The 11,735-nt window shown below is 54.6% G+C and overlaps 1 protein-coding gene across 1 annotated transcript; it reads left to right on the top strand.

Moving 5' to 3' along the window:
- The first annotated feature begins 1,342 nt into the window (after positions 1-1,342).
- REN (renin) lies at positions 1,343-11,674 on the top strand. The gene is made up of 10 exons (XM_060142091.1): positions 1,343-1,506; positions 4,577-4,727; positions 5,283-5,406; positions 6,018-6,136; positions 7,119-7,315; positions 9,137-9,145; positions 9,665-9,784; positions 10,194-10,338; positions 10,633-10,731; positions 11,356-11,674. Exons 1-10 carry the CDS (start codon positions 1,427-1,429, stop codon positions 11,515-11,517), a joined length of 1,206 nt encoding a protein of 401 aa, XP_059998074.1. The 5' UTR covers positions 1,343-1,426; the 3' UTR covers positions 11,518-11,674.
- Positions 11,675-11,735: the final 61 nt, after the last annotated feature.

Genomic DNA, 11,735 nt, shown 5'->3' with positions numbered 1-11,735 from the left:
ACAACATGTTGGTAACAGAGATTAGCGCCTCTGGTTAAGTTCTTACTGCCCACAGTCGGTGCAGAGAGCAGTGCCCTGAATACACAGGACTGGGATACTAGAGTGTCTACCCAGGAGGGTGCCCTGGGGCCACCCAGCAGCTGGGTTGGAGAACTGAAGCCCAGAGAGGGGAAGGGGTTCCCATGTCACACAGCAAGTTGCTGGTGAGTCAGAACTAGAAGCCGGGTCCCTGACAGCGATGCCAGGGCTTCTCGCACTGCTCATCACGGTTCACCGGGCACTCATTTGATGAGTATTAAGCACCACTCTGGGCGAGAGGCAGATGTACACAGAAATAATTCCGAGACAGGACAGTTGAGGTCTGTGCTCTCACAGAAGGCTCGTGTCTGCACTGTGGGAGCCCCCAGCAGAGACAGTCAATTCCAGGCTGAATCCACGCCTGCTTCACGGAGGAGATAGTGATATTGGAAGTGGGCCCTAAGAGTGAGCAGGGAGAAGCCAGGAGAGGACATCCTAAGCTGAATAAATAGCACCCATCCTGGGATTTAGGGGCCAGGTGAGTGTGTGGTGAGCTGCCCTTGACTGCTTGTAAGCTACAAGAAAAAGGGAAGGGGGCAGAGACAGAGCCCAGAAAGGAGTTAAGGCCAAGCAGAAAGAGGAGGAGGGGTTGGAAGAACAGCTGCCCCACCTCGCTCTTTGGCAGAAGCCTCCCCACATCCCCAGGGCTGCCCTTCCCTTCCACCAATACTAGGTCAACTGAGGATGGACACACGCCCCCTGCCCCCAGGTGCCTACTTCCAGAGGAAGGGCTGTGCTGCACTTTCCCGTAAACAGCCACTGCCGACAGAGACGTGGAGGGAAGCAGCATCTGGCTCTGTCAGGGAACGACCCAGGAGGGGTCACCCATGTTCCAGATGGGAACACTGAGATGCAGCCTAGGAGAAGCTAGGCAGGGGCACAGCCAAGGTTAACCCAGAAGACAGAGCTACAAAGGCAAGGGGTGAGGGAGACTGGCTGAGGGACTGGAAACCCGGGTTCCATGCTTGTCCCAGCCCTGCCCTTGTCCCCTAGCAGTGTTGTTTCTCATCAGCCTCTGTCTTCCCTGTGGGGTCACAGGGCCAGGCCGAGACAGGGCTACTGGCGTCACTGGGCACAGCCTTGCTTTCCCACAACCTTCCTTCCTCTGGCCCCCCTGCTCTGCGTCAGAAGCCTGATCACCCTTCACCCACTTAGCTCAGTCCCACGGAGGGATTTATTACTGGCTGCCCTGCCATCTGCCCCACGGTAATAAATTAGGGCAGAGCAGAATCGCAGGCATCCCAAGTGTGGAGCGTACAAAAGGAGAAAGGTCCTTCAGTGGATCCCAGAGAGAGCTGGGACACAGGCAAAGCGTGGACCCACGGGAAGCGTGGACCAGTGGAGCAGAATGCCTCGCTGGGGACTCCTGCTGGTGCTCTGGGGCTCCTGCACCTTCGGTCTCCCAGCAGACACTGGCACCTTCAGACGGTAACTGGGAGAGAGGGTGGCAGGGGAGAAGGGATCCTCATTTTCCTAACACCTAGGCTTTCAGATATGTGATGTCACCCAGTCCTCACCACCAGCAGGGCAGCAAGGTTTATGGTTCCATTCAGAGAGGTCAGGTGACTCGCCCAATATCACACAGCCAGCAGTGGCACTAGTTAAGCCTGGAAGCAGTGTCTTTTGATCCCTGACCAGAGCTTTCACTTCCTGCATAGATCACCATGCTAGGCAGTGGGGGCACCCAGGGATGACTGAGACATACTCCCTGCCCCTCAGGGGCTCACAGCCTAATTACTAAGAAGGGTGCAGTACAGTTAAGTCTACCCGGGAAGCAGCACAACACTGATTAAATGCAAGGCTTCCAGAACTGGGTAGTCTTGGTTTAAATTCTGCTCCACTAGCAGAGCCAACTAGCTCTGGAACCACGGGCAAGACAGTGAACCTCTCCAGGTCTCAGTTTACCGTTTTTAAAACACCTATTTTACAGAGCTGCTTTGAAGACTGAATGAGATATTGCATGTAAATCCCTCGGCCTGGTGCAGGCACGCTGTAAAAACCCAGCTGTTATCATACTCCAGGGTGATTATCACAACTGTTAAAAGAAAGGCTTAAGGCAGCCCAAAGGTGGGAGGAGAGAGACCTAACATCCATGTCTGGTGCCAGGCCCTGTGGGAACAAGCAATTCTTCAAGGCTGCAGAAGGGGAGAGGCAGGGGGGTGGGGGGCCTGTGGAGAAAGGGTTTCAGGTTGGGGAGTGCAGATGGGACCAGAAGACCTGAAGGTAAGAGGGCAGGTTTTAATAACAGTAATAGTTGCTAAGTCTGTAAAATGCTGAGGAATTCACAGGATCGTTTCCCGTATCTCATCTCAAATCATCCTCCAAACAACTCAGCAGTCCCATTTTGCAGCTGGGGACACTGAGGCTCCCGGAGGTCACAAGTAAGAGGCTGAGCCTGGGCACGCACTGGGCCTTTAGTTTCCAAAGCTGGTTTCCCCTGCTCCAAGGCTCATGGAGAGTAGCTGCTGGGTTGGGGGCATGGTGTGAGAGAGCAGGGGGGCTTCCGAGCAGCAGCGTGTGCCTGAGCGCGGCCCCACCCCCAGGATAAAGGCAGGGAAAGGTGGAAACATTCTCCCTTGTTCTCTTCAGAAAGAGAAGAATGGAATTGGGCCAAGGTGAAGAGGGAGTCAGGCTTTTAAAACATACTTACAGGAATTTTGCTACCTGCCATGTGCAGGGCATGATGCAAGGCTCTTTGAGAGATGCAAACAGCAGACCCCATTCTCAAGGCGTGTCCTTGCCTTTTACATACACAAATGCCTTTTACTTACCGAGCAGTGGGCAGCTTGCTTAATCTGCAAAGTGCTTCTCCGTGGTAGGTACTACCATTCAGTCCATTGTTACAGAGGAGTTAATGGGAGCTCAGGAAAGGCCCAGAGAGGTTAGGTAAATTGCTCAGAATCATGCTGGTAGGAAGAGATTCAAGCATGTCCCCACAACCACTATGCCCTCAGCACCAGGCAGCGTGAGGCTGTGCAGTGCTGGCTGTGAGCACCCCGCGAAAACAGAGCAGGAGCCCAAGCAAAGGTGAGGCCATTGTGGAGGGAGTTCACATGGGGCAAGCTCCCGGGGATGGGATAGGCTTCCAAGGATGAACGTGCTGGGGTGTGGGGAGGGAAGGGGAAGGCGAGAAGGAAGGGACTTCCTAAAAGGAGAAAGGTAAAAGTAAAGGTCCAGAGCTGAGGTTGTTCATAGTAAATAGTGGAAAATGAGCCCTCCTTGGGGTCAAGCCTTCTCTGCCCCTCCATTTTCCCATCTGTAAAATGAGAATAGTAGAATTACCCAGCTCATGAGATGGCTGAGAATCAAAGAAGATCATAATTGTGAAAATACTTTGTTGAAGAGCAGACTATGTTATGAATTTGACAAGTCATTTCCGTTAAAATATTATATCGACAGGCGTGAAAGCTGCCTTCATGTTTGTGGGCATAATGGGGTACACAGAATACATGGGGTGTGAGCAGGAAAGGATAGTGCCAAGTACAGAATAAGAAAGAGGGATACTCCAGACACTGGGCTGCAACCCTGGGACCCCCCACTAACAGCTCAGGACATCCTCCAGCCTCTGGCGCACAGCCTTTGTGTCAGAGCCCAGGGGACCCTATATGGGAAACAGGGCCGATCACGCCGCTTTAAATGTCTGCTGCATCGCTTCTGAGGCACCTCACTCCTTATCATAAAGTGAGGATAACGACAGCCAGCTTGCAGAGTTGTCATGAGGCTTACATGGGTGGGGTGGCATGCACAGTGTTTTGCACTCACGTGGTGGCAGCTCAGTGTGCTGTGAGTTTCCCAGGTCTAATTCTGCCTCCCAAAGCTGATAGGAAAGTGTCAGGACAAGAAGCCGAGGGACTGGGACTTAGGCTTCAGAAGGCACATCTTTCCAAGGACAGGCTGCACAGGCACTCTGGAGATGCCCACCTCTCCCCCACCGCACCCAGTTCAATCGGTCCACTCCACCCCACGGTCCTGGCTGGGCGCCCGCCCGCAACATCCCACAGCCCCCACAGGCCACTGAGAGTGTCTGCTGCCACCTGCAGGCCCCATGTGGCACTGCCCCCTCCTGCCCCGCCTTGAGAGGGGCACTCCCAGCCTTCATCTCCTTAGAGGGAAAGTCAGTGCTGTTTCCTCCTCTGTCTCCTGGCCTGCTGGAGCTCCTTGAAGGCAGTGATGATCTTTATATCCTAGTATCCAGCACGGTGCAGGCACAGGGTAGGTGTTCAACCTGTGATTACGGAATGAATGAATGAACAAATGGCCTTGCAGTGATAAGGATCAAAATTAGACAACAGGAGGAGTTAGTTGAGGGTTATTTAATACCAGCGTAGGTGACCATGGAGGTTTGTAAATTCTCCTTCAGAGGCCTAAGGGCTCAAGAGTGATTCTTAGGTGCCTGGGCTAAGGTTAGGGGTAGTTGTATCAGAAGCTTCCGGAACTCTACCATTATTATGGGGCAGGACAGAGCCCTTCTACTTTTTCTTACTGCGTCACGGGCCAGGATCTTCCTCAAGAAAATGCCCTCCGTCTGGGAAAGCCTGAAGGAGCGAGGCGTGGACGTGGCCAGGCTGGGTGCTGAGTGGAGCCAGCTCACCAAGACACTCTCCTTTGGCAACCGCACCTCCCCTGTGGTGCTCACCAACTACCTGGATGTGAGTGCCCAGCTCGGTCCCTTGGCCCCCACCACCTGCCCTCTCCTTTTTCTCTCGGGCCTAAGGCTTTCTTTGCCCTTTCTGAGCACCTCACGAAATTCCCATTTCACAGCTGGAAAGCCTGAGGCACAGAGGGCAGGAAGGAGCCCAGAGGCAGGGTCAGGTTTGGAACTCAGGAATCCAGGCTCTGGGCCCCAAGCCCAGGTGTCAGGGGTGGGCAGGAGGGGTGTATGACCTCAGATGCATGTTTCTGTGACCAGGCTCAGTGCAGCTTGACTACTTACTGCATCAGTGGTTCCTTACGGCTTGGGGCACCTTCCTGCTTCATTTGCAGTACTTTTATTTTGCCCTCTTGTCTCATCGAGCCTCCCACTTCCTGGGAAGTCATAAGACAGTGCTAAGCCTCCCACCCCATCCCTGCTGGAAAATGGAAGCCCAGAGAGGCTGCGTGATCTGCCTGATCTGGCCCCAAGTGCCAAGGGGGTATCAGGCAAGACCCCAAGTCCCAAGGCTCCCCAAGCCCCACAAGCCACCTCTTTCGTTTCATCCCTGCAGACCCAGTACTATGGCGAGATCGGCATTGGCACCCCACCACAGACCTTCAAAGTCATCTTTGACACGGGCTCAGCCAACCTCTGGGTGCCCTCCACCAAGTGCAGCCCTCTCTACACGGCCTGTGGTGAGACCCGGGACCTGGGGTGCCTCCTCAAAGCCCCTGCCCTGTCATGCTTGGGCAGTCCCACCTCACACCCAGTTAAATCCCTCCTGCTACCACTTGAGCTGCTTCCTCTCTGCCTCTGCTCCCACTGCCCCTGAGAAGAGAGAAGAAGAAAATGTCCCCCATTTTTCTTATATGGCCACCAAGGTAAAAAAAAAAAAAAAAAAAAAGCAGGCTCCAGGAGCCCCCAGCCCACCCAGAAAGCCATTTCTCACTCCTCCTGAGATTGGGAGAGGACTGAATTCTCAGACCCATCCCAGGCTCCTGGGCTCTGCCGTCCTTACCCTCCGTGAACTTACTGAATGCTTACTGTGACCAGAATCTTCTCCCCACCCTAGTGTTAGCAATTACTTTAAAATACTTCATTTGAGACAAAATTCTCAGAGACATGAGCACATTACAGGGGCCCGAGGTACACAGTCCTTGATTGATGAAACACATTTTCCAAGCCTCCAAGCTCAGGGCCACCCTGTCTCTGCACTCAGGCCTCAACGCATGGGCCATAGCCAGCGCCTGCCCCCGAGCCCCCTGCCTGGGCCTCCCTTGGCCCTGAGCCTATGTCTCCCTGCCAGAGATTCACAGCCTCTACGACTCCTCGGAATCCTCCAGCTATGTGGAGAATGGGACGGAATTCACCATCCACTATGGATCTGGGAAGGTCAAAGGCTTCCTGAGCCAGGATCTGGTGACTGTAAGTGAGGCCATCCCAGGTCATCTGACCTCCTGCCCTTCTTGTCCCTAGGCGTCTCCTGCCACCCTAGGGCCTGTGGTTGGGGAAGGTGCAGGCCCGTCCACCTTGGAGCTCGGAGAGCTGAAGAGTACCCTCCTCTGCTACTTCTCTCCAGAGCTGCAAAGCACCTGGGGCAGAGCAGACCTGAGCTCCTGGCTCAACCTGGGTGATCTGTGGAGGCCTTTCCATCTAACGCACTCATAGGGTTTGTCCTGAGCCCCACAGCCTGCAGTCAAGTGACCTGCCTGAGGTCACCCAGCTCTGACTGGGCTCTTAACTAGACCCTAGACTGAAATCCAGAGTCAGAGTCGGGGTCAGGGGTCAGGGGTCTTGTCATCCTTAAGGTCAGCGTCACTTTTGGAGTCAGGCTTAGCTTTTAAGGTCATAGTTGAGTTCAGAGTTTGGGATTAATGTCAGTCCTGGTTTTCACTGTCACTTGGCCTGTGTCTGACCCCCCTCCATTTCTGGATTTCTCCAGCTACTGCTCTGACAGAGTTAGGGGAAGGGTACATATGGAACTGAGAGGAAATCAGTGTGAGCCCTTACTCCCTCTTGTCCGTGAAATTAGGGAAGAAGGATCATGAAGGGCAGGCCTGGCTGTGCTAGAGAAATCCTTGGCCCATCTTGGGGGTAGGGGACAAAAACCCAGTCCTGCCGATGTGAAAGCTGGGCCCTGGGGAGCTCCTGGCATATTTTCTTCTACTACTGTTGCTTGGCAATACCACCTTCTCTGACTCTGCCCCTTCCAGTCCCTCTGGACTCTGCCGCCTACATGTTTATTAGGAGAGGTGATATGCATGTAGTGTTGATGAAATGGTCTTACCCCAGACTGTCACACCCTGGGGCTTGTGTGTGCCTGGGGGCCCCAGTGTGGAAGCCTAGACCAGACCCTGGCCAGGGTACAGGCTGTGGGCTTGGTCTCCTCTGGTCCTTCCTCCGACAGGTGGGCGGAATCACAGTCACACAGACGTTTGGAGAGGTCACGGAGCTGCCCCTGATCCCTTTCATGCTGGCCAAGTTTGATGGTGTTCTGGGCATGGGCTTCCCTGCACAGGCCATTGGGGGGGTCACCCCCGTCTTTGACCACATCCTCTCCCAAAGGGTGCTGAAGGAGGACGTCTTCTCTGTCTACTACAGCAGGTAGGCCTGGACTCCAGGGGCAGAGGCCGGGAGAGGGAAGGAGGCAGGAGAGCTGGGAGAGTAGGAAGGGAGTTCTGGGCCAGGATTTTGATGTATTCAGGACCAGGTGGTATTCAATCCATATCTAGAGCTATACTATCCGATATGGAAGCCGATGCTTAAATTAAAATTAATTAAAATTAGGCATTCCAATCCTTAGTCACACTACATATTTCAAGTACTCAGCGGCCACAGCGACTAGCGGCTACCACTTTGGATAGTACAGGTGTAGCACATTTCTGTCTTTGTGGAAAGTTTTTTTACTTTCTGTTCAGTTCAGCACTGCTCTAGAACAAGAGGAGAATGCAGAGTGGGGAGTAAGGCATTGCCGTGACTGGCGGACCTCCCTGTAAGGGCCCTGGCTTCTCTCACATAGACAGCTGACTTCATTCATTCATTAATCCCTTCATTTATCTGCTCATTCACTGATTCAACAAATATTGGGCGCTGATATGACAAGCATTGTGCGAGGCTCTGGGGATACAGCCATGAACACAGTGTACAAGACAGAGTCCCTGCCCTCACACAGCTTACAGTCCGGCAGGGAAGACAAGAAACATTACAAAGTGATGGGCAACAACAGGGGACATGAGGCTGAAACTCCACGCTTTCAACTCTAGGCTGAGCTTATGTGCAGCTCAGCCAATCTTGGGGAAGCTGCTGTCAGCTGTTGAGCAGAAATGTGATCTGCTCTCAGCTGTTCTGTATGAGCTGGAGACAAGAGATCAGGAGGGTGAGAACAGGAGGCCAGTAGCAGCGAGGACAGAGGGGAGGGTCAGTGTCCAGAGAAATCACAGAGATGAAATGAAAAGGAGTGTCTGGTTTGATGAGAGAAAGGGAGGGATTGAGAAAAGGCCACCAATTGGCTGTGAGGGGCAGTCTTGGGAAGAGGCGTTTTAGAGGCCAGGCAAGGGCAGATGGCAAGCAGTGAAGAGGTGGATGTGTGTCAGGAAGGCAAAGGCAGATGTAGGCTGCCCTGAGAAATTCGTCAGGGGAGGGAATGCCAGGTGGGGTGCACACAGAGCTGCACAGAGAAGCAGGGAAAAGAAGGGCGGGTGTTTTTAAATGCTGGAGGATGCCTGAGTGTGCTTGCAGGTGGAGGAAGAAGCCAGTGGAAAGTGACAGGTTGAAAATGTGGGAAAAAGGAGGAGGTAACTGAGGGTATACGAGCCTGGAGGCCATGGAAGGGAGTAGGATCCCAGCAAACACGAAGAAGGCGGGCCTTGTTGAGGAGAGGGCCTGCCTCTTCCTTTACACTGGATGAGAAGGAGGCAACATCCAGAGAGATCTTGAAGTTTGGGGAGAGAGGCAGAGGGAAATTGTGCTAGCACGTATGCATATGTACTGGATTTATAAAAATGCAATTAATTGCACGTGCACCAATAACGTGCAACCTACACGCTGTGCACCCGTGTGCATGCACACTTGCCGTCTACTATGAATGCTGGAAAATCCTCTCTCTCTCTCTCTTTGTCTCTCTATCTCTGTCTCTGTCTCTCTCTCACACACACACACACATAGAGGAAACCAGCCCTAAGGTAGGCCCTGAGCTTTGGGAGGCATCATGCCACCTGGAGGAGAGGAAAGCAAGGGGCACCAGCTTCAGATTGGGCACCAGGAGCCCTGGCTCCAGTGCCCCACTCAGGCAAGTGACTTCACCTCCTGGTGACTCCATTGCCTGTAGGGTAAAAAGAGTGCGTAATACCCACCCTGCCAAACAACAGGCTGGCGGGGCTCACCTGAAACAAAGTCTTCCTCTCTGCTGTGTCTCTTTCTCTGCAGAAATTCCAAGTAAGGAGGCGGAAACCCCCCACTTGGCCCTGACCCTCCAGAGCACCTGGCCCAGAATCACACCTGCCACCTGCCCCAAACTCACCTCAGCAGACCCAGGCTGCACTGGAGGCCCAAGCTCTCTGCTCCACCTTCCCGCTCTCCTCATGTCCTTGCCCACCCCCACCCGACAGCTCCCAGAGGCCCATCCCATGTCCCGTGCACCTGCGCAGCACACAGCTCCCCGAACCCAAGTGAGGGTGGGGCTGATTTGTGTCTTGTTTGCAGTCTACTCACTGTCCGCGTGCCTGCTCCTTCTGTGACCTCTCTGGGGGTGCTTTATTGGGCGCAGCCGGACCATCCTGGAACCGCCTCTGACTGGGCTTGGGAAGGGGCAAGAAAGGTGGAGAAGCGGCATGTTCTGCAGCTCCCTAGCCTTGCCGTCTGCCCCACCCTGCACCTGTGCCCAACTTCCCTTGTTCCTGGGGTTACTGAGTCTCGAGGTTGTGGGTCTCCAAGAGCCTCTGATCTTCCCTTTAGGAATTCCCACTTGCTGGGGGGAGAGATCGTGCTGGGAGGCAGCGACCCCCAGTATTACCAAGAGAATTTCCACTACGTGAGCGTCAGCAAGACTGGCTCCTGGCAGATCAGAATGAAAGGGTCAGGAATCCTCAACCCTCCTCACTCTCTAAAAATGCTGCTGCTGCCGTGGCTGCGGTCTGGAAGGGGCAGGGTTACCATCCTGCCCTCTCTCCTAATGCAGCCGCTTCTTAAGGTCTGGCCAACACTTGCTCTCTGCCTGCTTTGTCCGGGGATGGGGAACACTGAGATATATGGTTCAGAGGGGAGGGGGCCTACTGGGAGGAAGCGGAGGGTCACTAAGCCACACGCCGAGGGAGGGGGCAGCACCTCTCTTCTTCCAGCTCACGCATTACCCCTCCTTCACTGAATCACTGGACCACCAGCACTCCCTCCCATCATCTGCCCTCACTCGGGAAAGCCATGCAGCCTGGTGATGCCCCATCAGCCTGCTGTCCATCTGTCTGTCTGACTGTGTGGCCTTCCCCAGGGTGTCTGTGAGGTCGACCACTTTGCTCTGTGAGGAGGGCTGCATGGTAGTGGTGGATACCGGTGCATCTTACATTTCGGGTCCCACCAGCTCCTTAAGGCTGCTCATGGAGACCCTGGGGGCCAAGGAGCTGAGCACAGATGAAGTAAGGAGCTGGTGGGGAGGGCGCTAGGGGTGGGGGGAGCACCACCTGGTCCAGGCCCCCAAATGACCCTAGGAAACATTTGGTCCCAAACGAGACCATTTCAGGCCTTCCTCTCCTGCCTCTCACATTCTTCCCATGTGTGGCTTGGTCCTTGGTCCCTGGGAGAGGGGACTGGGGACTTGGGGACTGTGCCCAGCCCTCTCCAGGAGAAGGGCCGGGCCACAAGCACAGGGCTGTGTCTGCTGGGGGACCTCCCACACTCAAAGGGGCTCCCTTGACCCTCCTCACCACCAGTATGTCGTGAACTGTAACCAAGTGCCCACACTCCCTGACATCTCCTTCCACCTCGGAGGCAGAGCCTACACGCTCACCAGCGCGGACTATGTATTACAGGTGAGACTCTAGTCTGCCCCTCGGCAACAGGGAGGAAGGGTGGGCAGGGGCCCTCAAAAAGAGACAAGTCATTATGCACAGATTACCTGCTAGACCAGTTGTTCTCAAACTGGGCTGCACATTAGGGTCACCTGGGAGCTTTTAAAAATCCCAGTAATAAGCCACATCCCATACCTATTGATACCTCTGGGGGTGGCACCTGGGCATCAATGTTTTCAAAACTCCCCAGGTGATTCCAACTTGTAGCCAAATTTGAGGATCGCTGTGCTCACCTCCTGATCTCCATTCTCATCCAACGCCCCCAGTAACGTTATGCTCCTATACTCTTACCTGCTTTTTATGTTCAGTGGGTTTAGAGGTGTTAAATACCTTGTCTAGGACCAGAAGCTCTGCCAGACCGTAAGCTCCTGAAGGCAGTGCTGTGCCTGACGCACCGTTAGCAGCGTCCAGCTTAGTGCCTGCGTCTCGGAGGGCTGCGATCCATGATGGTTCAAAGGGCCAGCATGTGACGGAGGCCCGGTGTGGATGGAGGACGGGTGGGGGGATGCTGCTGAGGATGGCTGCTGGAGTCAGGCAACGTGGTTATCAGCTGGGCAGTGTGGAAACCCTCTTGCTTCCTGCCAGGACCCCTACAATAGTGATGATCTGTGTACACTGGCCCTCCACGGTCTGGACGTCCCACCGCCCACGGGGCCAGTCTGGGTCCTGGGTGCCAGTTTCATCCGCAAGTTCTACACGGAGTTCGATCGGCGTAACAATCGCATTGGCTTTGCCCTGGCCCGCTGAGGCCCTCTGCTGCCCTGCAGGTCCTGCCCTCAGCTCTAGCCCAGGGCTAGAGCACTCTCTGGGACTCTCCAACCCCTCCCTGTGCTTGTGCCCTCACTCAGGGGCATGGAGCACCTCCTGGATGTGCGCCCTGCCCCCAGCACCAGCTCTTCCCTACTTTGAGGACAAACAGAATAAAGACTTCATGTTCACAACCCCACTGTACCTGGGTTCACTAG

Source organism: Lagenorhynchus albirostris, chromosome 2, assembly GCF_949774975.1.
Source record: "Lagenorhynchus albirostris chromosome 2, mLagAlb1.1, whole genome shotgun sequence".
NCBI classification, from domain to species: domain Eukaryota; kingdom Metazoa; phylum Chordata; class Mammalia; order Artiodactyla; family Delphinidae; genus Lagenorhynchus; species Lagenorhynchus albirostris.
This window is presented reverse-complemented; position numbering and strand designations above follow the sequence as displayed.

Bases quoted from the DNA above. Each gene is read 5' to 3' on its own strand.
- REN (XM_060142091.1), top strand. From the start codon at position 1,427: ATGCCTCGCTGGGGACTCCTGCTGGTGCTCTGGGGCTCCTGCACCTTC. The intron at 1,507-4,576 runs GTAACTGGGAGA...GTCACGGGCCAG, and splicing joins GACACTGGCACCTTCAGACG to GATCTTCCTCAAGAAAATGC. The intron at 6,137-7,118 runs GTAAGTGAGGCC...TTCCTCCGACAG, and splicing joins TGAGCCAGGATCTGGTGACT to GTGGGCGGAATCACAGTCAC.